General features: G+C 40.9%; 3 protein-coding genes across 25 annotated transcripts in view; all 3 read right to left on the reverse strand.

Annotated features, from left to right (window-relative positions):
* The window catches only part of LOC119210842 (protocadherin alpha-C2-like), a 132,465-nt gene that overhangs the window by 60,962 nt on the left and 44,733 nt on the right, over positions 1–26,770 (reverse strand). For 8 of the 23 annotated variants that reach the window (XM_037461296.2, XM_062560675.1, XM_062560676.1 and 5 more), the window contains exon 2: positions 105–188. The exons of 11 other annotated variants lie outside the window; for them this stretch is intronic. In XM_037461296.2, the coding sequence (XP_037317193.2) occupies positions 105–188 (84 nt within the window). Of the gene's footprint in view, positions 1–104; positions 189–17,999; positions 20,504–23,982; positions 26,524–26,770 lie in introns of those variants that run through there. 4 more of the 23 variants (XM_037461294.2, XM_037461297.2, XM_037461315.2 and 1 more) reach the window with 4 other exon arrangements.
* Positions 195–2,245, reverse strand: LOC119210208 (protocadherin alpha-3-like; the record flags this gene model as incomplete). The annotated part of the gene is made up of 1 exon (XM_037459991.2): positions 195–2,245. A coding segment is annotated over exon 1 (1,959 nt), but the record flags the coding sequence as incomplete, so codon positions are not given.
* Positions 20,764–23,318, reverse strand: LOC134107089 (protocadherin alpha-3-like). The gene has a single exon (XM_062558394.1). The coding sequence runs from the start codon at positions 23,155–23,157 to the stop codon at positions 20,764–20,766; it is 2,394 nt and encodes a 797-aa protein (XP_062414378.1). The 5' UTR covers positions 23,158–23,318.

Raw genomic sequence — 26,770 nt, forward strand, 5'->3', positions numbered from 1 at the left:
TTTCCTTCACAATAAAAAAGTCAACGCGGAGGGACATCATCTCAGCCGATGAACTGGATAAGGAAAAATACATCCAAAAAACATTTATTGTCAAATTATCTTACCTTGTCTGTGTTGGGTAACGTCTGAGTCCGCGTAAAAGTGTCTCCTCCGTTAATACTGATCAGCTCACCATCTACTTGCGGAAACTGTGCGGGGAAAACCACTACGTCACTTTTCAGTGTGTCTGAGCTGAAACACACGTCATACTGCTGAGTAGATTTAGAGTAAGACCAGCTCCCGTCCGGGTGGGTGGTGATCATTGGGGCGCTGTACCTGCTGAAACTGCCGTCTGTCCTGTGGCATTTGACAGCTATTAAACTGACGAGGCTCAGCAGAAAGATCACCGACACCGACACAATGGCGATCAGCAGATACAGGTTTACATCAGAGAAGCTGTCCTCCTTTGGGGGCACATGTCTGAACTGAGTCTGGATGTCAGCTGTGCTTTCAACCACCACCACGTCAATAGACACAGTAGCGGACAGGGAGGGTTCTCCGTTATCAGACACCAACACCACCAAGGGGTGAGTTTTCAGGTCATTGTCACTCATTCTCCTCTTAGTCCTGATCTCCCCGGTGCTGGTTCCGATCCGGAAGAGGTTGTTTCCTTTGGGCTCAGAGAGGTGATAAGAAAGCAGCGCGTTGTATCCAGAGTCTGCGTCTACAGCCCTGATCTTTGCCACAAAGTATCCCGCTTCAGCTGAGTAGGGGATGCTCTCACTGTTAACGGAGCCGTGCTCAGAATAGGGCAAGAGGATGGTGGGACTGTTGTCGTTCTCATCCAGGACCAAAACGTTCACAGTCACGTTGCTGCTGAGCGGAGGAACACCAGAGTCTGTGGCCTGAACTTTAAACTGAAACGTTTTTAACTCCTCGTGGTTAAACGACTGCAGGGAGACTATCTCTCCAGTCTCAGAGTTGATGTTTACCATAGTTGACGGGTTGTTGTTACTTTTAAAAAACGTATAGCTCACCTGGCTGTTCTGGTGTACGTCAGCATCAGTGGCAGTGACTGTTTTAATAATTTCTCCCACTGGGCTGTTTTCCTTCAGGTATACATTTATAAGGGGCTCTGGGAACAGAGGTGGATTATCGTTTACATCAGAAATGAGTATAGAAAGTACACTCGTGCTGGAGAGCGGCGGGGTTCCGCTGTCAGTGGCGACGATGGTGACGTTGTAGTTTGATACACTTTCTCTGTCCAGTGGTCCATCAACTAACAGAGAATAATAATTTTTGTAGTTTGTTTCGAGTTTCAGGGGAACTTCATTTTTAATTTTAATTTTTACCTCACCGTTTTTCCCGCCATCCTTATCAAGGAGTGACACGAGAGCAACAACGGTGCCAAGATTTGCGTCCTCTTTCACTGTGGTGTGTATTGACGTCACAGTGATCTCAGGTGCGTTGTCATTTACGTCCACCACTTCTACCAGCACTTTACAATGAGCAGACATCGGAGGTTGCCCTTCATCACTGGCCTCTACACGTATCTCAAACGCTTTTTTCTCCTCAAAGTCTATGTTGCCTTTTACCTTTATGACTCCCGTTTGACTTTCGATTTCGAAGATATCGAGTACGTGGTCTTGATCTTTGCTTCTCAGTGAATAAACAATCTCACCGTTGAGGCCCTCGTCTGCGTCCGTGGCATTTACTGCAATTACTATTGTGCCCAGTGGGGCGTTCTCAGTCATTTTCGTTTTATACAACGTTTCGCTGAATATCGGCATATTATCGTTAACGTCTAAAACTGTTATAACGAGCTGTGACGTGCCTGATTTCGCAGGACTCCCTCCATCTACAGCAATCAGTGTCATGGTGATCACAGGCTGCTTCTCTCGATCTAAAGCTTTCTGCAGCACTAACTCAGCCGACACACTGTCACCTGCTTTGTGCACAGCCAACGAGAAATGTGCATTATGGCTTAATTTATAAGTACTGACTCCGTTTCTTCCCACATCTATATCACTTGCTTCAGATAATGCGAATTTAACCCCTGGTAGCGTGCTCTCTGAGATATACAGATTTTGCAATTTCGTTGTAAATAACGGGGCGTTGTCATTTACATCTAAAATGTCCACGTCAATACGGTAAAGCTTTAAAGGGTTATTCATGACAGCTTCCACACTAATTGAACATTTCAATTCCTCTGCGCAAAGCTCCTCTCTGTCTATTCTCTCACTGACATACAGAACACCAGTCTTTAGATTTACCTCGAAGAATTTCCGCTTTGATCCAGTAACAATTTGAAACATACGAGACTCTAGGTCCATTGCATTAAAGTGTAAGTCCTTAGCGATATTTCCAATCGGAATCCCCGGGTTTACCTCCTCTGAGACGGAATAGGACAGCTGCCCTGACACCGTTTCCAAGCAAAACTCCAGTAGAAAGAGCCCAAGACATATCCCAACGTATCTCCATCTACAGGGCGAAGACATATTTCTGTCTTTCGGTCTTCTGAGCTTTGAATTTGATTAGAAAATTATGTGTTCATTCCACCGTCATCCCTCTCTAACAAAGGCTGAAAAATGGTCCAATCGCATGGAAACAGGAGTGGCCTACGTCTTTCAGAAGGTCGAGCTGTATCTGATGGATCATCAGCGGCGCCACCTGGTTAAATGTTACACAACATGCAGAGATCAGTGAAAAGAGAGGCCGAATCTTGCTGCCATTTAAGTAGCCATTACGTCACACTACACAGTCGAACGTTGGAAACATTTTCTTATTCAATTCAAAGAGAAAGTGTGTGCAACGTTTGACAGTATGCACACGTGGAGGTTCTGCTGAATATCAATATTACATTTCAGTACCATGGACAGCACACTAGTGAATCCTGCTCTGCCTCTTCCAATTTCTGATCACTGACACATGTGTCAGAATTGTCCTTCATACATGGACGTGCACACACACGTGCACACGTGCACGCACACACACGCACACGCACACATACACACACACACACACACACAAATAAGGAATACATAGTAAATTAACATCACTCACTTCTCATGTTTTCCTATTTTTTTCACTGTATATTGTTAATTGGACCCTTTTGTTCTGCAGCCTTCATATCTGTGTGCTGTGCTGTATTTCAGTGTTCTCCACATCTCCAGTAGTCGTGAGTTTATGAACATTCCCTCGTCTGTAATCCCAGGATTAAGCCCCGGGTTCAGAAACTCCTGTCCTATTTCTATTCAGTAGGAAAAATGATTTGATTAGAAAATATTAAAAACCATCAGCCGCAGTCATCCGTTTAACCAAAAAATCCATTAATTGTAGTAGCTCACAAAATATGACCAGTTTGCTTAATTTCACTAATATGTGACAACTGAACATCGTATGTTCTGCACATTCTGTGTACACTGAGTATGTTGCACATTCGGTTCATACAAAGACCGCCTAGCACTTCAGACCGATCATGATGACATGCAATGATTCATAGTTTACATGTAGGTCACTGGGTGGATGATATTACTAAAAATCACACACATGGACTAGCCTGCTGCTACAGTTTACTCAGCACTATTAAGATAATCAGTGTTTATTATGACAGACTTTCTGCTTCATGGAATGCTGACACTGCTTTGACCTTGTGTTGTTACATTTTGGAAAATCCATTTAAATGTGTATTCAACCACTTGATCTTCTGATGGCCACTTTGTTCAAAGAAAAAACTAACAGACACTAGAGTATCTACAATCCACAAATACTGCACTGCATTGCACAGAATGATATTAGATGTACATTCTGTCATTCTGTACATGTATTAGATATTACATGTAATGTAATATTAGATACAGTAGCAGTGAACCCGACCTGCGAGCAATGTCAGGGCCTTTCACTGAATTCCCATAAGGCCATGTGGAAAAAACATTGTGTTGTGTATTCAGTTAAGAAAAAATGATCAGAACACAACACCTTCTCCACCAATGCCACATACAGCACCTCTGGGAGGCATTTGCAGAAGAGCCAACTAATCCATTAATAGCTCTTTATTTCACGTATACTAAAACAATTAATTATAATTTTCAAAAACATGAGGATAATGATATTATTCGATGACTGTTATTAGAGGTTTGTTTTGTTAGTTAGTTTTTTATTTTCAGTTGACTAAAACCACCAAGTGCCCATGACACAGTATTTCAGTTTGTATTAATAAACTCTGTAATCCATTAATGAATGTAACATTTCCGGAGGATATGTTACTTTCATCTTTGAATAATGTAAAGTTAATAAATGTGGGTTTAGAAAAACACACAATATTTACGCCCCAAACACAAAGAGCTGTGCATACTACAACTGGTGCTTGGGTACATGTGTGCCTGTGTGCTTCTATCTCTGTGGTTATCATGTGATGGAGGTAAAAGGAGAAACAGTAGTGTGATCAAATGGGCAGAGGGAGCAGTGCATGGGAGTGGAGGGGGTGGCTTTGGTGGAAGCAGTGAACAGCCATTCCTTAGGTGCGTTCAATGCATTATTGAATGCCAACCACCACATATAGTTGCCAAATATATCTCTGTACTAAGAATTTCATGATATCCCACAACTGCGTGGGTGCTTGTGAGTAAATGTGTGTAATCAGGGTGTGAACTGTGCTGTTTTTCTGTGTACGAGTATGGATGGGGGGAGAAGGGTGAAAACATGCTCCAAGGCGAGTCCTCTCCCCCCTTCTCCTCCTCCTTTCCTTCTGCACAGCTCTCTTGTCTCCATAGAAACGCCATCTCAGGCACAGACATGATGCATGTGTGCTAAAACACCCTCGCTAATGCCGAAGCACATGGGTTTATCGGTCAAAGAATAGGGATTGTACAAAAAATTATACGGCCGGATGTGTTGCCCGACTCTAGATTTGTATCCCCTACAGTTCAATTTGATACAGCCCTTTTTAATTTACTAAACAAATCAGATCATACTGTGACAGAAGCCACACACATACACATGCACACACTCAAACCAAGCTGCTCATGCATTGATAATGTAGCAGTGCATCAGCATATCCACTATGGCAGATTCACTTTGGCAGCAGTGCAAGCTTCTTTTTCCACCCCCACAGCCCCTTGAGTGAGCCTGACCTTTGCATTCAGCCACGCCCAACCCACTGTATGGGCCAGGGCTCTGGGGACCACCCCCACTCTTGCAATCCACTCACCACATCCTGCTTCGTGTGACAAGGTGCTGATGTCATGGTGCTGTTTTTGTGTGGAGTACAGAGCTCACGGCACAAGGGGGCAACCTACTCCTTTTGCATGTCTTCCCTTCTCAGTAGCAATCCAGTACTATAGCATGTATTTCAGTGTGCTGAACCCAATATTGTGTTTTTCTTTGCCTCGATAGCACTCATACAGCAGTTGATTTTAGTAACTAGAACCACACCCTATTGCACCAGTAAGCAGACGTGCGGATAAAGCAGAGGAGATGAATCTAGAGAAAGACCTAACTAGAGTGGAGGCAGTGTTCTTGCTTTTCAATGGCAATGACCATATAAAATATCTGAAATTGATATTCATGAAGAAAAAAAACGTTTTTAAATGTTTGTATTTGTAGGATCAGCATCCCCAGCTCTGCAAAGACACAAATTGCATCCTATAGAATACAGACTCACAATTGTATGCACTAACACATTTACACACAAACACACAAAAGTCATCCATAACATCTTGATGGGAATAGAGAGTTAAAGAGAGTGAGAAAGAGTGTTTTGTGGACGATGAATCACTTGTTATACTTAATCCAATTATTTCCAAATGTTCGCCCCCTTCCACTAATTTCTGGACTAAATAGGACAGTGGCGGTCGAGGGAACCGTGAGCTGGAACAAGAGGAAAACCAGGACACAGCCATATGCCTAAACACACACACACACACACACACACGGTCACACACTCTCATCCCCTTGAGATAAAACGAGAAGCACACCAACACAGTGTTCACTCATACGGGAAGTAATGGCACAATGCCCAAATCTCACATAATTAGTTACTCTACTGTAAAACCACATGATGGGGAAACCGAATGCTGTTGTGGCCCCAGTGATTTGACTGTTTGTTGTTGTCATGGGCGGTCATTTACCAATTTGAGAGCTATAGGATGTTATAATTTAGATTTCAACTCCCTTCATATTCATCACCCTCATTTCTCTCCACTTTCCTTCTTTACACTGTGTTGGAAATACTGGCCTCTCTATTACTGCACTAACAAAGCCACGGTTTTCATTAAGCATAAGGACATTCATGAATAGTCAGTTTACAGGTGGTTAGTAATGTAAAAGGCACTCTGTTCCTAAAACCCTAAAGATCCATACTCAAAATGGAGCTATGAAAGTAAAATGTCAGTTATTGAACCTTTAACACGGATTTGAGAGTTCACAGTAAGCAATGTATCTATACAGCGTGAATCACAGTGTGTCTGTGAGGAGTTCACCTGCAGAATCATCCAGGTTTAAGGGATTTTTCATCTGTTGTGCGATAAAGAGAGGTGTGATGTCAATAATACAATTGGTGATGAACAGGGCAAACGTGTGTGAAGATTAATTCAACTCGTACGATTGTTAATCCAGCAAACCTGTGAAATCAGGATCACACTCATGGTTTACTTTCCTCCAACTGACCATTAATCAAAAGTGTAAACAAAGGACACAGGATGCACAGCAAGCTTTGGTAACAGTGGAGGTAGTGAGAAAATCTGATTGGTCAACTAAAATCACTTGACTGTGATGGCCACTCTGATTGGCTCAACAGTGCATAGAGACAACGGCAGCGTCTGACAGATTGTTGCTTTCACAGTGTGCACCAATAATAGATTCACTCTCTCCCCACTTGTATCCATGGTGACGCAGATGCAGCCCCCATGGGTTACCCCTCCCTTCACCATCCTTTACCGCACCCCTCTTCATGAACACTGCAGTTGCCACATGGTATTTATTTTTTGATTAGAACAAGACAAACACAAAAAGGCCCGTTATTATCAACTAAAAAGCATATATTTCACTCCACATTGTGGAAATTCTTTTATAATAACATTTAATATGTCCAAGGACACACGCATACTCTCTTTTCCACCGGTTCTTTTTCCGTTTCCCTTGAACAACATGCCAGACTCAAACATTTGTTGTGGGATTAGGGATAAATCTATTTTTAAATGGCATGGGTAACCTAGATTTGTCGATCAAACGGTTCCCTGGGGATGAAGGCAGGGACTGGGTTAGCCTTTAACCAGAATGTAAAATGGGACAGGACCTGCTATCCATGGATGAATACGGTCATAAAAACTCAATAACAATACCAGTCAATACACAGACACACACAGGGAGGAGACAAGCTAAATTACTGAATGTATTGACACATATAATGTACAATAGAAGTGGCATGTCATTTCCATTTATTGCCACCAGGTGGAGCTTATTCACCCTGCTCTTTGTTCTCTATGGCAGTCTCCACATTCACAGTCAGACACACACAACTGTCAGAGGCAGGCAGTGCTTTAAAACCTTATATTAGATTAGCACACTCTCTGCACTCCAAAAAATTGTATCAGTGGTACAGATACACTAGCAGCCTTGGTGTCAGTCACACATCTCCTCTGCCTGCGGATATTGAAATGTCAAGTTTCCCAGATGGGGAGGGAGATGTAGATTCCCTAACAATACACATTCACATCCACATCCAGCTCGATACATAGTAATGCAAAAAAGGGAAGAAAAGTGGGAGAATTCCTTTAGCAAAAGACGACGATGCAGATTATCCTGTTTCCTCTAAAGAGCATGTGCATATATAGTTTACATCATTCACATTCCAAGGGTAACTGTAAAGCAGTTCATCCAGCTGTTGGTGTCTCATTCATATTATCTAGCCACCAACAAAATATGTCTACGTATTTTTACATGTTGCCATATGGGACGCTAATTTCTAGTTTCTTATCAGGCATGCAGTACAGAATATGCAGAATGCAGTGCCGCATGTGAAGTGCACTTCAGGTGCAGGACTGCAGCGCTAGGGCTTGTCCCATTTCTTTAAAAAAAGGTCTGAATAATAGAGGAGCGCTGGCCTGCTGAGAATCTGACGTTGAAAACGACTGAAAAGGTTTTGCGAGGTTGTTCCACTTTCCTCAGAAAATGAAGATGACTATTTATACAATCATTTAAGCACATGCTCTGTTGCAGCCGGTCTCCAAGAATAGCAAAGAGAACATTGTTCTCTCATCAGCATCAAAACTTAAACAGCTACACGGACATTGCCTTAGACTCTGCAGCAGCCGATAGATCTTGTGTTGCGCGCACCTTAAGTGTGTATTAAAGCATGTGTTCGGTCTGCCTTCATGATTAGTCAATATTTTAAAGAGGTGTTGCGTTATCTTCATTGTCTTTTGCCTGCGGTTGAACCTCACTGCTCCATTTGATGAGAGTGAACATTCGAAACGCACCTCACTATGCTGCAATACAGCATCACCCAATATTATATGTAGTCAAGCACGTAAAAAAATGAGAGCCATTATGATCCATTAAATCAGGCCAACACAAAATAACAATAAAAGATCACAATGTCAAAAACCAAACGGAGCCTGTGTGAGTGGCGTCACCGTTTACTCTGTGTCTTGTTTCCTTTTCAAAGACACCCGTCATGTCGCCATTAAGATTATTCTACCTAATCGCATTAAAGCGAAATATTACTATTACTAAGCCTAAATCAGGGCAACTGGGAATGCTGACATTTGTGGCAGAATGGAAAGGAGGCTTTGACAGGGAGTGTTGTGATTCCTTTCCACACAGTGCACGAACATTTGCTGAGACAGTATTTATTAATGTATTACATGACACTGTAAAGGTATCTCTAGTGTCCTGGTAACGGAGTGTATTTTTTTCTACACATCATACACATATCTTTGCTCTTTAAGAAGCACCACCAGCACAGCCTGTCCTCCTGTTCTCAGTTAGACGATGAAGCAAATGAGGATTAAGACGAACATTTGTGAGTAAACAAGGGTTTAGGGAACAATTATGCCCTAGCTTTAAATGCAAAAATGTGCACAAGCAGACCAATCTTGTTATCTTAGTATCTTGTTTAATGTTTTTGTAGTTTCTGCTCATTTTTCCTTTACTCACATTATGCAGATCCTCACTTCATTATCTGTAATGTGATGCATAAACTATCTGGCCCAGTGTCTACTGTCCACAATTTAGTTTTGGTCTTCATGAAAAAATCACTTAGTACCTGATATTGTTATCAGCTGTTAAACCACACAGATCTCTCAAGCATCACAGAAATATATCCTGTCACAATAACAGCAAAGCACTGGGACTTGGAATACAACTCCATAACGACATGGCAAGAGTGAGTCAAACTGGTTGCAATTAGTAATATTAAGTCACCACAAGACAATGAAATTAATGATTCAAAATAAACATTTGGATGTAGTTACCATCACCCTGAAAGTGCGAGTGCATTACACCGATGAGCTGTTGACAGTCTTTGAAGTTCCCACATGCACATATATGACCAAAGCATCAAACATCAAAATCAAGGAAACGTCCTCATCTGAAAGTGAGCGAGCTTCTTTTATTGGAATTTGAAAATCAGCGCAAGAAAGCCGGCCTGACAAATTGTGTTATGTTGATTTCCACAACAAGCACCATCCCCATTCACCCGTGGAGACACGTCAACTCAGATAATTACAAATGCAACTTATTGGCCACAGAAGTGTGCCAGAATGATGCACTAAATGACTAGAACTCAAACAATGTTTATGTAATGCTATAAGGGTACTTGAAAACAAAATAAAACTCAATAGTAATTACAGTCCCTAACAGTCCAGGCCTCACAGACACCAGGACACAACAGAGCTCCATCTTTTAATGAGACATGATGAGCTCACGAGTTAATAAAAAGTCAATTAGAACAACATGTTTCATATAATTCATGTGACACAAGTTGCATAGTGTCAATTTTTGTTGTGATGAACAAATTCATTGGAGCCAAATTATGTCTCTTGAAAGGAGTTGTATATATTTAAAAAAAATCTAAAATCTAAGTGTGACAACCCATGAAAAGATTGAGAAAATTATTTGATTTAAAACAGTTCTCACACAGCAGAATTATGTAGCCGACTATAATTTTTAATGCTAAGTAACTTCAACAAGAAGTACCTGAAATAGCCACTCTGTTTGTATAAAACACACAACTACACACAGTAGTAGATGATAGGTTCAGATCATTTCGTATTTGGCTCAAGGACTGACCCTGGTGAAGAATCAGACTAAGGTTAGTTCATTCCTCCCCTCCTCTTTTACTGCTGCCTAGAGAGACATATTCAGCTTTAAGCTCAGCTCCAAGCTCTCTGGAGAGAGGAGGTGTAGAGAGGAGACGTCTCTCTGCTCACAACGAGACGGCACAAAGAAGGAATATTATATATTAAAGGGCAATTTATATGTTTTCCAATCCCAATCAGCAACTAAACTGAAAATAAAAGACCAACAGAGATCAGCTTCTCCAAAAGCAGTCAGCCATTTTCGCAAAGCATGTAATTATATAAAGCGACAGGAGGGGGCATAAGAGAGTATTAACTAGAGGCAATCAAAATACGTGAGGAGGACAAAGATGAAGGGAATGGGAAAGATTCTTTCCGCACAAAATGGATAGACGAAGAGATTCAAAAACCAACAGAGGAACTGAAAAAACAAGCAAATGAAAAGAAACCATCATTAGGTGAAGGTGAGAAGGAAAGCTCGCTGGGCTTAAGCATCGCGTTTTAGAGATGACAAGAACAAAGGCAGGGGGAGAAGGAGAGAGGGAGCTAGTCAGTAGGAGGAGAGAGTGGGATATGAGTCAGGCTTACAGCTCTAACACTCATCTTCCACACCCATGTCTCATTGTTTTATTCTTATAATGCACCCACAAGATAAGATGGCGGGAAACCAAAATATTATTTAGTGGTCGGTAAACATACACATCTCAAGTGTGATGATTGAATAGCTAAAACCTTACATTCCAGTCCCCGATTTAAATGTTTCATGACAGATGGTTTGCCTGAAAATAAACACAGAAGATCAACTTTACAAAATGAAAAAGCTACACGTGGGATGAGATGATTCACCCACAGAACAGCTCACAGGTTTCACACTCCATGACCAGAGGGATCCAAACGACCTTGAGTCCATTTAACATTATTTGAAAAAAGCGGAAGACGTGTCACGCAGTAACTTCAAATTAGAGATCAAAAACTTTTTTTCATATCCCATGACCTTGATACAAACATACTGATTGAAAAATGTTCCTTTAAATATATGAATTAACCTCTTTGTTTGGTTTAGAAATTGATGTATATCTCTGGAATTTCATCTTTTGTGTAAAAATAAAAAATACAGATTGATTGTCTTAAGAAAAAAATAACTAGTTTTATCGTTTCATTTTTGACCAGATCAACTGTACTAAAAGTGACCTACTTAAAAGTATTTATTAGTTTGCATACATTTGTGCTGTAATTGAAGCCTTGTAACTGACCTGACAAACAAAACAGAAAAGAACCTCACTAACCATGTAGAAAAAGAATTAAAAGAAAAAGAAAAGTAAGCAGTACTTCATAAAAACACATAAGAATGCTGTTTTGGTAACAGAAAACAGTCAGAACATTTAGAATGCTTTTGCTTGAATACAAGGCGTTTCACTGAAAATTATTAATTGGGGCTTCATAGAGGAAAGCAGAGAAGCAAAAGACTGGATCCACCTAACATCTGTTTCCATCTATTTCTGCATAATCAGATAACATAATATGAGGAATTAAATCTGAAAAGTCTGAAAACCGTAGCCCTATAACTCATCTACTATACAGGGAGCAGGTCAGGGATATAAGGAGGCCATCACCCACTGTCTAAACAGCTGACTTCTCTCACCCATTCAAACATTCTGTACATCAGAGGTCATGTCCCACAAATGTAGATCTTAGGACCTTTAGGTTTCCAACAGGAAAAGCATGAAGCAGACTTTCAACAAACTGTCTTCACTTGTTTCCCTTTTAATAGCTGTCTGCCACCCATGCACACTTGAGCTGTCTGCTCACTCAGTTCAATCCTCCAGGCATGTCCTGATGACCTAAGCACAGCAGCAGATGTTCTGGCTGTATGAGCACCGATGCCAAGTGCAGACCAACATCTGTTCTGGTCTCTGTTGATTCAAAAAATAAACTACTATTTAAACATATAACACATGTCTTAACTGTACTATAAATCTCTGCCGTTTTTACATCAGACATACAATTTTTAAATTAAATTAAATTTAAAAACATAATTGCAGGTATTTACATGACATTGAGATATGCATTCATTTAAAAAGAAAGCCAGAGAGAACATTAGCATGATGCAGCACCCTATGACACATGAAGGTGGAGTGCACAAATGTTTTTTAATTAATGCAATGTTGTCAATGCTCATACAAATAGATCCATTCACCCATGAAAAGGCCTTAGCTTTACTGCAATGGAGTGATTCTTAAGGAAGAGTGGCATGGTCCAACCTATACGACACATTCACACAGCCATGAATCAATGAACCGAGAGTAATGAAGCTGCTTGCATAACGAGTGGGAAGGAGAAAGGGTCACTACTATTCACACAACAGGCACAGCAGAGACAGTAAGACAGAAAAGGAATACAACAGTATTAACTTTTTCTGCATTGGCAATAACATGTAAAAACCAGGTCAGACTTGATAGACAAGCTCCAACATGAACCTACATTTATCAACATGGAAGACGCAGGTTGCACCCATATAGAGACTTCGCCAACTCATTTCAAAGCCACACATGGCTCTGAACCAGTCTCGTCATGTACTCGGAAAAATGACAAGAGCAAAAGGAGCCAGGCCAGGGAATCTTGGCCCACCGTTTTAAATACTGCTCGGAGTTCAATTTCTGCACCACTGACGATTCTGCCCGTTAACCCGGAAGCACTCTGTGTTTTATCCAGTTTAAATTCATTGTCAAATTGTTGTCATTCAACAGTTTGAAAACAGTTGTAATGTGTCAGTGTCACACATTATAGTTAAAAGCTAGTGTCAATTGGCATTAAAGTGCACTTTGATATATCCAACTTAGATTCATAGTCACAAAGTATACGTTCTGTAATTCTAACAAACACAGTTAGTCTAAGTAAGATACATTTGACTTAATCAAACCCTTCTCTGCCGCTGTGTGGTGTTCAAAACACAGCGCTATGGATAAACTGCTTATTGACCAATTCACTGCATGCTGCACTGCAGCAGTGCCTGTGCCTGCTGACATACACTATAACAACCTCCTGATTCACCAACACCAAGTCACCTGAATCTTATTCAAATAACGCCGGCTAATGCAAACAAGCACACGCACTCACCAATGCACAAACACCCATGGACACATGTATAACTGCAAAATCTTAAAACAACAGAGGTTTATTCAACTATCAATGCTGATAAAATCGTTAACAAATACATTTGATACACCTCATCCCTTCTTCAAGTCACAGAGAGTCATCAGTTTAATTAGTGAAAAATAACTTTAGTCAACCTCAGCTGCAAATGAGTGGTGATAGAAATCAATACTCAGTGACACAGAAATGCTTCCTGGCACTCTGAGTTAACACTTTATGGTTATACACTATAGACGTCAGAGCACAGAATCAAATAAGAAACCGCAACAACAACAACGTTCCTCTAGAAAGACAGATTTAAGTGACATTATTGTGGACCTCATCACTGCCAGAGCCTAAGCATATCCAAGTTATCCTTTTCTCTTTTTAAATGTAGTTCTGATGGGGGTAAATGGTAACAATGTTCGTGTGGTGGTAGTAGGGCTTATCTCAGTGACCATAGAGTGCGTACAATTACTGACCTCACAAGGTTTACAATAAACTAAAAGAAAGATATGTCACCCCAATGTAAAGTAGTAAATGGAAACTTTTATACCTTTTATATAGAAAGTTTGCAAAGCATGACACTAGAGATCAGAAGAGATAGAATACAATAGTTCAAACTGCCATTTTAGCGTGATTCTTTTATACAGTAAAGCAAAACAGAATGAGCAGTGGGATACTGATACTGATTTTCCTATGCATTAAGCTATAATACATGTGTATTGTTAAACTCAGTGACAGATGTCAGCTAGTGCTATTGTTTGGACAAATTACAAATGTCTAATCTCAGTGGTGAAAGTTAGGTCTGGCATTGAAGATAGTGTTTTGTAGTCTGATACAGTTCTCCATTTATAAAACATAAAAAAGTGTGCACAGATTATTATGAAATCCTGGAAAAACAATGAGTTATTTTCATTCACGACAAAACCCCCTGATTTTTGGGGCTTTGATCAATATAATTGTCTCACAGTGAATGTCTTTCTTCCTTTTTATCACCAAAGGGAGCATATATTACTTATTGTTGGTTTTCTCTTTCAGCCCTCTTTCTTCTGTGAAACTGACTTTCAGTAAAGTGGATTAGGGATTTGTGAAGGCGTGCAACATGTGTGTTTTAGCACAAGCGTGCACATGTAAAGTGTCAACATGAAAACAGTTGCTGTTTTTCGCTGTGCCCTTGTGTGTGTAAATTAGATTACCATCACTGCGGCTGACCTCAATGTGAGACGCGCCATCCTCCAACCAAGCTGGAGCCGTACGAGAGAATGTGCCCTACTGACACACAACAGCACATGCAGCGTCCACAGCCACAACCCTACAGGCACGAAGCACAGCAACACAGAGCCAAAAAGCATGTGGCAGAACAAGAGAGGAGATAGACTGCAGAAGGAAACAGACAGAACGTGATAGGCAGTGATGAAAGGGTGGCTTGTGAGAGAGGAAAGGACGTACCGAGACATAAAAGCGGGAAAGGAGGCCAAGTGGGAGGGGGGAGGGGGAAAACCGAGAGTGATATCTATATGGAGGGTGAAGGAGGAGGGGAGAAATAGCAATGAGGGAGAGCTGCAAACGTGGAGAAAGGAAACGCAGGCCAGTACATGACACCGAACAGGGACAGAGGCATCGATCTCTTATAGAGTCGCATTCATATTGCATCATCTAACAAAAAGGAAAAACACAGCAAAGTCGAGAATGGACGAGGAAACGAAAAGGAGATGTTACAACAGAACACATTTTGAGAGGTTCACATAACATGTGGGAGTACGTGTTAGGGAGGTGGATGCAGATAAAAGGCTAAAGTGGAAATATTTGCTTGAGAGAAAGATGCTGCTGATATTAAGTACCCAGCGTCTTACTGTAACAGCTGGGTCTCCTCTTACTCTGGCATTTAACCTGTTCCCTTTGCCCTCTCTCCCTCTGAGACGTAATACGGTTTAATGATGAAAATGTTCTCTCCCACTTAAAGACAACATACATAGACAAAGATATTTGCGCTGAGAATGGTCTTCAGTGCACAGCATACAAACACAATTGCACATATCTGCCCAGGCATCCAGGCAGAAGGACAAAGCTACTGGAGCAAGCAGCCACACCCCAGCCAAAGAAAGCATTTACAGAAAGAACATTCAGGAGAGACATGCTGTGTTTCATGTACAGTCTCCTAATGTCCAGCAATGTTTTTAAGGTGCATTAGAAAAATGTCGTTGCTATGTTGTATTGATTGTGCCACCCTCTTTCTGTTGTCATGAAAACAAAAATCTACTTGAATATTCAAACGTTCTGTTTTGAATAATCAGACGAGCACATCCCCTTGCGCTTGTTTTCTGAAGGCAGCTCACAACCCCATAAGAAATTCATTCACTCCTCTCTTATCAGCATTTATCTTTCACTGTGAAACCAGGGCACCCAAAGTCATCCACTAATGTCAATCTGCACTTTTTAGGTTTAATGAGATGCAATCATTTGTAATCACGTCAATACATGTCCTTTTCTGGGCATCTGCTGTCCAGGCACAGCTTAGCACGGCCGCTGTGTTGTAAAACACATGACGGCCCGCAAAGACTTTAATCTCACACACAAACAAGTGCACATTAAACTATGCACACATGAGCACAGTTATTGCTGTCTAGAAGAGGACTGAAAAGAACTACATTAAAGCGCAGACAAAGTGGGATCAGCCATAACTTCATGAAGCCGAGCTGCTTCCTTACACTGAATCTGAACTGATGCTTTTGCCTCTCATTTTCATACTGCTTCCTGCTTTCATACGCATGCTGCTTAGTGGGTCACAGTGTTCCCTCAGGTTTCAGCAGAGACATATTTAATGAGTAAAAATACAGGTTGACTTTGTTGGGAGAAAGGATTATGTCCATATCTAATTATAAGATCCACTATTCCCGTCTTCCGTATTTCTTTGATATCTGTACCGTCTGTTGCCTGATATACAATGGAGGCTTCCCTGATATAAACCATGTGTTTTTATCCTAATAAACCCATTTTCATTGAATATTGTGAGATGTAGATGATCCGTACAAAAGCCACTTCCCCTCCCCCTCCTCTACTGCTCTCTCCATCGCTCCCTCCCTGTTCCACTGCTGTTGCTAAGACAGCTGAGCACATGCTAGTCTGTGGAAACCAGTAGACGGTGGTTCTCCTTGTGCGTTGCTATGGGCAACACACAGTGTTCGAAAATCAGCCCGGCATGCAGACTTACACACATGATAAAATATGACCTACTTTTGTATTCAATCAAAAAGGATCAGTGGCAAGGAAGCTAGTGTGAATAATATGATATATATATATATATATATATATATATATATATATATATATTATTGTAAACTGTGTAGACGCTGACTTCTTTTTTTTTCTCAAAACTAAATAAAGTACATATAAATATTGCTTGCCGCTTTGCCCTCCTGCAATGCGTGATGATAACTGCAGAAGGAAAAAGAGTATTCCAGCCCCACCTGACTGCTGTACATTGTGATTCACTGCACACCAGCCACAGGCTCCCTCTCTTCCCCTCTCTCTCTGCCATGGACCACTGAATCAAGCACGGACCTCAAGTGACTCTGTTAGCCACTCTTTTACTCCCTTATACACACACTCTGAGAAAAATAATGGGAATATATGTAAAAGTGTCACAGTGTGTCACTGTTTTTTTGATGTTTACATTATGTGGAATTGCATGAAAAAGCTTTTTGTAAATGCAACTTCTGATTTTTTAAGTTATGCTAACACAAAGGGTGAATGGTTAATGCACCAAAGAACGGTAAACCTAGTCCAATAGGTTTAACCGCTATTTAAATGTGCATTTATGTTCCTCAGCAAGTTTATAAACTGTTATAGAGCCAAGCACGACCAAAGATTTATATATATATATATACTGTATATATATATATATATGTAATATTCAATATATATATATATATATATATATATTGAATATTACAGTCCAAATAACATGTCAGTTTACCATTGCACTGACAATAGCTGTCAAAATCGAGAAGAAATCATATGTGATCATATACAAAGCAAACGCTGTCTGAAAGCTTTCATATTCTTAAGGAAAAAGTAATGTTTCTCTTCTTCTGTAAAGCAGCCATTTCTTCAATATCAAAGAGTATATTGCTATTCATAGACTTAATATTTTATGCTAAATTGACCAATTTGTCTCAGCCATCAACAACATCCTATTTTATATATGCATTTCACTTTTAAGTACACAGGGACAACCCAGAATTCAGGAACAAACACACCCTAACTGTAGTTGAATGCCTTATTTACTGGTTTGACTCAAAGCAGTGTGAGAACCAAACAAAAAACCAGCTGTAAACCAACAATCTAACTCAGGGGACACTTAGCAAAGCTGTGACTATACTGTGTGTGAATGTTACTGATGGACAGGTAGCACTGTGAGCTGCACCAGTGTTTGAAGGAGTTAATGACATGTAGTGTTGAATTCCTTTCAGTGGTCAGAAAAATGGAAAAAGTCAAAACAAGTACAGTCCATTTATAATTTAACAGTAATGTAGAGCATGTAATGAAAGATTTTATTTAGTGGTGAGATTCAGTGATCTTTCTTACCTCTCCATGTGTCCTCCTGTCAGGGAGCATCAGTGTGTTTGCGTGGCTGCCCGGGACTATAGTAGATCCTACACTCATTCTGGGTCCAACTAACATGTAGCGTTTCTCTCCAGATCTGTACTGGATGCTGTGACACAGTGTCCCGTCATAATTAGTCTCTTGTAGATATTTAGAGGTATACTCTGTGGATTTAGAGCACTGCATTGCAATCAGCACGATGATACTGATGAGAAAAAGCGTTGAAACTGAGCCCAACGTTATCATCAGGTAAAAAGTAATGTTATTCTCCTCCTCGTCATTTGTTGCGCTTTTAACATCAGAAGCAGCAAAAGCCTCTTTGGGCTCCACAACTTTGACAATCACAGTAGCTGTTGCTGAGAGTGAAACGTTCCCGTTGTCTTTGACCAGTATGACCAGTTTATGCTCAGCCTCGTCCGTCTCTGTGAATGAGCGCAGTGTCCTGATCTGTCCTGTATAGCGGTCCAACCCAAAGAGACTGTGGTCAGTAACCTCCTGCAGTGAAAACAGTAACCAGCCGTTATATCCTATATCAGCGTCATAGGCCCTGACTTTAGTCACCAAGTGTCCTGCGTTCACATTGCGGGGAATCTCCTCCACACCTTCAGCAGAACCGTTAGAGCTGAGAGGATACAGGATGACTGGAGCGTTGTCGTTCTGATCCAGAATGAACACGTGCACCGTGACGTTGCTGCTCAGTGACGGAGTCCCAGAATCTGTGGCGACAACTTGGAACTGGAACGTTTTCAGGGTTTCAAAGTCAAAGCTTTTTAGAGCCAAAATATTTCCATTTTCCGAATTAATGTTGAGAAAAGATGTAATTTTTTGGTTTTCATTACCATTTCTTACAATGCTGTATGATATTAGATTATTATCGCCCTCATCAAGATCATAAGCACTCACTGAAAATAAAGATACTCCTGCAGCATTGTTCTCAATAACATAAAGGGTGTACGGATTTTTTAAAAATTCTGGAGAGTTATCATTCACATCTGATACAGTGACACTAATTTTCTTATTTGATGACAACTGTTCCTCACCAGCATCTTTAGCAGTGATTGTAACATCATACCTGGACTGATTCTCTCTATCCAGCAGCGATTTGGTAACTAATGAATACATATTGTCTTGCAAAGAGGGTGTTAATGAGAAAGGTACATCCTCACTGATATAACAGATTACCTTCCCATTTAAACCTGAGTCTTTGTCGTTTACACTGATCAGTGCAACTGTTGTCCCAGGTTTAGAGTCCTCAGGAATTGCACTTGAAAAGGATGTCACCTCAATCTCAGGTGCATTGTCATTCAGATCAGCTATGGTAATGACAACACTTTTTTCTGTTGTTAGTGGGACTGGTCCTTTATCTGAAGCTTTAATGTTAATTGCATACCTGTCTTTAGCTTCAAAATCTATCAGTCCTCTAACAATTATTTCACCCGTATTAGTGTCTACTTCAAAAAGTTTACGTAATTTATTATTTACATTATTTCCGAATGAATAAACCACCTCCCCATTTAAGCCATCATCTAAATCAGTGGCGTTTACTTGCATAATAGTTGTGCCAATGGGGGAATTTTCATTAAGTACCGCAGTATAAGAGTCTTTTCCAAAAACCGGCATATTATCATTTACATCCAAAACATTAACGATGATTCTCAGGCTTCCGGACCGAGCAGGTTTTCCTCCATCAACCGCAGTCAGCAGTAACCTATGACTTCTTGCAGTTTCTTTATCCAGGGGTTTATGTAAATACAAAACAGGAATTTTCCCGTCCTCTCCACTATCTTTAACCTCCAGGCGAAAATGATCATTTTGACTGAGTTTATACAACTGGATGGAATACATGTCACTGTCTGGATCGTGGGCACCTTGCAGTTGAAATCGCGTCCCGGGTAACGCAGACTCTGATATCTCTAAATGCGTGTCATTGTCAGCGAAGGTGGGGGAGTGGTCGTTCACGTCCAAAATCTCAATAGCGACGTAATGTACCTCCAACGGATTCTCCAATACTGTCTTTATGTTGATAATGCAGGTGCTGGTCCTTTCGCATACTTGCTCTCTGTCAATCGTTCGGTAAACATGTAAGATGCCGTCACCGTTCAGTTGGAACAAGGGTTCGGTCGATCCGGAGACGATGCGAAATCCTCGAGCATTCAACGCAGTGGCATCCAGCACCAAATCTTTCCCGATATTCCCAACAACAGCACCCACCGTGAGCTCCTCTGGAACCGAATATCGTAGCTGTGCCCTAGTAATATTACAAGTGAAAATCAAACAAAGAATTAAAAAAAACTGGCACTCCGGACTCGCTATGGATCCGCGTCGTGCCATATTTTATGGAAATATTAAAACAAATAAAGTGGTAAATTAAAATGTGGTTCTACGCAGGAACACACATTTGAAAAAAAAGGTTGACTATGGGCGGCATTTGTTGGTGAACAAGTGAAAAATGTGAAGCCGTTCTCCCGAATCACGAGCGCACGCGAACGGGAAATGCACTAAACTGACGTAGAGGGTTGTTCAACAGAGTCGTTCACGTTCAAAAGCAGTGACACCATGCGAGCTGACATGACAATGTATATACACTTTAAATATAAAAAATGTTATTTTTAGACCACTGCAATGATTAAACACCTTCCCTGCTGAGAGCATGAATGGAATGCACAAGAAATAAACATGATTCCACGTTATTCTGATATTCACAATATGTTGGATAATACAAGATATCGATAATTACGACTATGATTCAATTAATTGGCAATAGCGTTGTGCTTACCTCTCCATGTGTCCTCCTGTCAGGGAGCATCAGTGTGTTTGCGTGGCTGCCCGGGACTATAGTAGATCCTACACTCATTCTGGGTCCAACTAACATGTAGCGTTTCTCACCAGATCTGTACTGGATGCTGTGACACAGTGTCCCGTCATAATTAGTCTCTTGTAGATATTTAGAAGTATACTCTGTGGATTTAGAGCACTGCATTGCAATCAGCACGATGATACTGATGAGAAAAAGCGTTGAGACAGAGCCCAACGTTATCATCAGGTAAAAAATCACGTTATTCTCCTCCTCGTCATTTGTTGCACTTTTAACATCAGAAGCAGCAAAAGCCTCTTTGGGCTCCACAACTTTGACAATCACAGTAGCTGTTGCTGAGAGTGAAACGTTCCCGTTGTCTTTGACCAGTATGACCAGTTTATGCTCAGCCTCGTCCGTCTCTGTGAATGAGCGCAGTGTCCTGATCTGTCCTGTATAGCGGTCCAACCCAAAGAGACTGTGGTCAGTAACCTCCTGCAGTGAAAACAGTAACCAGCCGTTGTATCCTATATCAGCGTCATAGGCCCTGACTTTAGTCACCAAGTGTCCTGCGTTCACATTGCGCGGAATCTCCTCCACACCTTCAGCAGAACCGTTAGAGCTGAGAGGATACAGGATGACTGGAGCGTTGTCGTTCTGATCCAGAATGAACACGTGCACCGTGACGTTGCTGCTCAGTGACGGAGTCCCAGAATCTGTGGCGACAACTTGGAACTGGAACGTTTTCAGGGTTTCAAAGTCAAAGCTTTTTAGAGCCAAAATATCTCCATTTTCAGAGTTGATATTCAAAAACAGACCTAAATTATCTCTACTGTTATCCGTTGGAATATGATATGAAATTTGCGCATTGTCACTATTATCAAGGTCAGATGCACGAACTGTAAATACTGGTGCCACTGGGTTATTGTTTTCAGTTATATAGAACGTATATGGGCTTAGTGAAAACTGTGGTTGGTTGTCGTTCACGTCTGATACAATAACGCTTATTTTTTTTTCAGATGAGAACGAAGGTTCCCCACTATCTTTTGCAACGATTGTTATGTCATAGAATTGCTTTTCTTCCCTGTCCAGTCGTGATTTGGTCACTATTGCGTACATATTATCTTGCATCGATGGAGAGATAGCAAAAGGGACATCTTCACGTATTAAGCATGAAACCTGCCCATTGGGGCCTGAATCCAAATCATGAACACTGATTAAAGCCACAGTTGTTCCAATTCTAGAATCTTCTAGAACTGATTTGGAAAATGATGTAATTTCAATCTCTGGGGGATTATCATTGATGTCGACAACCTTAATTATCACAGTTTTGTCAGTGGATAAAGGAACAGTTCCTTTATCTGAAACTTGAATGTCAATTTCATAGTTTTCATTTTCTTCAAAATCAATCACACCGGTAACTTTAATATCACCTGTCTTTGGGTCAATGTTAAAAAGGTTTTGTATATGTAAATCTACATCTTTACCAAATGAGTAAACCATTTCACTGTTTGCACCCTCATCCAAATCAGTAGCATTAACCTCAATAACTAAAGTACCTGGTTCTGCGTTTTCATTAAGAGTAGCAGAATATACTTCTTTTGTAAAAACGGGTGAATTGTCGTTAACATCAAGCACTTCAATTAATATTTCTGTTGTTCCAGACCTCGCCGGCCTGCCGCCGTCAACAGCTGTGAGCAAAAGCTTGTGTTCTATCAAAGCCTCTCTGTCTAACTGCTTCTTTAATATCAGGATGGGCAACTTGCGGTCTTCGCCCCTCTCCTTAACCTCCAAACGAAAGTGATCACTCTGGCTGAGTGTATACTGCTGAACGGTAAACTGACCCCCGTCGGGGTCGCGCGCAGGTTGGAGCTGGAATTTTGCTCCCGGTAACGTGGATTCAAATATTTCGAGTCGCTTTCCTTTCTCGGGAAAGACGGGGGAGTGGTCGTTAACATCCAGCACCTCAATGGCCACGTAATGGATTTCCAGGGGATTTTCTAACACGGTTTTAAGGTTGATTATGCACGCCTTACTTCGTTCACATATGTCTTCCCTGTCCACTTTCCGGCTGACATATAGAATGCCGTCGTCTAAATTCAAACGAAAAAGAGGTTCCGTCGTACCACCAACAATGCGATATTCTCTATCTTTCAGTGTAACCTTATCAATTCCCAAGTCTTTTGCAATATTTCCAACAACGCTTCCTTCTTTCATCTCCTCCGAGATAGAATATCTGATCTGAGCCAAGGCTTTGCTCCAAAACGTTACGAAAACCAACATGTAGGCGATGCATCTCCATCGTTCGATCCACGGCAGGTGCCCGCTTTGTTCCATAATGTACATTAAAACATTGAAAAAAAGAATAATTCCGGTATCTTTAGTATGGTTAAGACATAAAATCACCCGTATTCCTTTGCAAACTGCGATGTTTCATCGATACAGTCCTTGGATATGAATAGAGCTAGTTGTGCCGTAAAGCCCTTACACCTCAATGACAAACTGTATGATTGGACCTAACCGTGATGACGAAAAGCTCTGGGCAAACACTTTGCTATTATACCGACACCATGCGATCCAACATGTTATTGCAAAACGATTTTATCCGAAAAAATAGCATAATAATATCATGGGTCAACAAAACTAAGAGAGAAACAATGAGGAGAGATTTGCAAGAATTGCATTTCTTTCAACACGATACTACTTAAAAAAGCAAATACTTAAATAATTTGATCTAAGAAATCCTTTTTCATGAGAAACATTTAGAGAAAGGGTAGCATTTTAATGGTTATATTTAAACGAACTCTGCAACAAAGCTTCAGGACCAGGGACAGCGGCATCTCCTTCTGCATTCTGACGTGTCGGAATTGAGTGGACGCTATTCAAATAGATTTCTAACAAGAAGAACGTTTCTATGAAGAAATATATCTTGATGTTATCAAGTCAAATTGCATGTCGTGTTTATTAAACACATGGATATATTTCTTCTAAAAATATATTTTACTGTAACGTAACTTAATAGCTTCAAAATTTAATTATGGATTATACATTTATGGCTGACATGAATTCATTATTATATTTCAATGTGTCTAACCAGATGGCCACAGAAATGAATTTAATTTCTTCTTAAATTGAAATGAGGTTAATGTGAATAATAGCAGGGTATCTTACCTCTCCAGGTGTCCTCCTATCAGGGAGCATCAGTGTATTTGCGTGGCTGCCCGGGACTATAGTAGATCCTACACTCATTCTGGGTCCAACTAACATGTAGCGTTTCTCTCCAGATCTGTACTGGATGCTGTGACACAGTGTCCCGTCATAATTAGTCTCTTGTAGATATTTAGAAGTATACTCTGTGGATTTAGAGCACTGCATTGCAATCAGCACAATGATACTGATGAGAAAAAGTGTTGAAACTGATCCCAAAGTTATCATCAGGTAAAAAGTCACGTTATTCTCCTCCTCGTCATTTGTTGCACTTTTAACATCAGAAGCAGCAAAAGCCTCTTTGGGCTCCACGACTTTGACAATCACAGTAGCTGTTGCTGAGAGTGAAACGTTCCCGTTGTCTTTGACCAGTATGACCAGTTTATGCTCAGCCTCATCCGTCTCTGTGAATGAGCGCAGTGTCCTGATCTGTCCTGTATAGCGGTCCAACCCAAAGAGACTGTGGTCAGTAACCTCCTGCAGTGAAAACAGTAACCAGCCGTTATATCCTATATCAGCGTCATAGGCCCTGACTTTAGTCACCAAGTGTCCTGCGTTCACATTGCGGGGAATCTCCTCCACACCTTCAGCAGAACCGTTAGAGCTGAGAGGATACAGGATGACTGGAGCGTTGTCGTTCTGATCCAGAATGAACACGTGCACCGTGACGTTGCTGCTCAGTGACGGAGTCCCAGAATCTGTGGCGACAACTTGGAACTGGAACGTTTTCAAGGTTTCAAAGTCAAAACTTTTAAGAGCCAAAATATTTCCATTCTCAGTATTTATGTTGAGAAATGAAGTTACTGGATTATCTATTATTTTATCTCTGAGAATATGATAGGATATTAGAGCATTATCATTTTCATCACGGTCAAAAGCTGTAACAGCAAACAAAGAGGTCCCTGGCTCATTAGCTTCCGTAACATAGAACGTATAAGGACTCATTGAAAATTCTGGACTGTTGTCATTCACATCTCTAACAACAACGCTTATTGTCTTTTCAGAGTATAACGGAGGTCGTCCAGCGTCTTTAGCAGTAATTGTTAAATCATAACGTGACTGTGTCTCTCTGTTCAGCAGAGACTTTGTTACTAAAGCATACATTTTGTCTTGTAAAGATGGTGACAAAGTAAATGGAACCTTATCATTTATGGAACAAATTACCTTTCCATTTAGACCAGAGTCCAAGTCATTTACACTGACAAGCGCAACGGTAGTTCCAGGCCTGGAATCTTCAGGGATAGAGTTTGAAAAAGAAGTAACTTCAATCTCAGGCGCGTTGTCATTTACGTCAACTATCTTAATGATGACACTTTTTTGCGTAGCCAGCGGAGCCAGGCCTCTATCTGATGCTTGAATTTCAATCTCATATTTGTTCTTTTCTTCATAATCTATTGAATCTTTTACAATGATTTCCCCTGTTGATGGATTGATATCAAAAAGGCGTAGCAATCTACGACTCACACTGTTGCTGAATGAATAAACTACATCTCCGTTGGGTCCTTCATCTAAATCAGTTGCATTTAATTGTAAGACTATTGCTCCTACTGGAGCATTTTCTTCAAGCGTAACAGAGTAAACGTCTTGAGTAAAAACAGGTGCGTTATCATTGACATCTAAAACATTTACCAGAATCCTCATGTCGCCAGTTTTGGGAGGTTTTCCTCCATCTAGTGCTGTAAGCACTAATGAGTGTTGTCCTTCTTTCTCCCTATCCAAAGACTTTTGAACAGTCAATATAGGTATTTTACCATCTTCTCCCTTGTCCTTAATTTCCAAACGAAAGTGGTCGTTGGAGCTGAGTGTATAATGTTGAACAGCGAAAAGACCACCGTCGGGATCTCGCGCTGCTTGTAGCGGAATACGTGCTCTGGGTAAAACAGATTCGGAGATTTCCAGCGTTTTTTCTTCGTCAAGAAATCTTGGGGAATGATCATTTATATCGAGAACTTCCACTCCGACATAATGCACCTCCAGTGGATTTTCTAGCACAGTTTTGAGATTTATCAGACAGGTAGCGCTTCTCTCGCACACTTCTTCCCTGTCAATCTTTCTGCTCACATACAGAATCCCGTCATTCTGACTTACGTGAAAAAGGGGTTCCGCAGCATTAGAAACAATCCGATACGTCCGGTCTCTCAACGTGCCTTTATCTAAACCCAAATCCTTTGCAATATTTCCAACCACAGTTCCTTCGTTAACTTCTTCAGAGATTGAATAGCGTATTTGCGCTGCGGCCGCGCTCCACAAAAGCGCAGCAACCACGCAGCCTACCCACTCTCTCCTCGCCCTTGTTGCGTAGCGTCCTCTTTTTTCCATGATTAAAAAAACACTTCAGGATTCCTCACCGGAGTAAATAACCCTGCTGTGAGCAACGGATCCAAAACATCCAATAATGTAAAAACGTTCTAATTGAGTGGAAAAGGAATAAACAGTGTAGGAAATGTGTAAAGACGGCAGCAGGCAGCCGAACAATTCTGCCTTCGTCGAGAGCGCAAGAAATGGGTGGAACCAAAAATCATTGAGGACAAGTTGAGGCCGTTATTTTGCTAGCACACTGACACCCTGTGAATTCATTTCTCACTGCAAGAAAATATAAAATATGAACATAAGACGTTGCCATTGGCGATGTAACATGTTTAAATGGTCAATGACAACCTATTATGTTCAAAATCTCTCCTATGTGTTAAGATTGCCTTCTCTAGTGGATTTTCAAAAGCAAAGACATAATTTAGATAGCTTTTGAATTGAG

Source organism: Pungitius pungitius, chromosome 2 (assembly GCF_949316345.1).
Source record: "Pungitius pungitius chromosome 2, fPunPun2.1, whole genome shotgun sequence".
In the NCBI taxonomy this organism is placed as follows: Eukaryota; Metazoa; Chordata; class Actinopteri; order Perciformes; family Gasterosteidae; genus Pungitius; species Pungitius pungitius.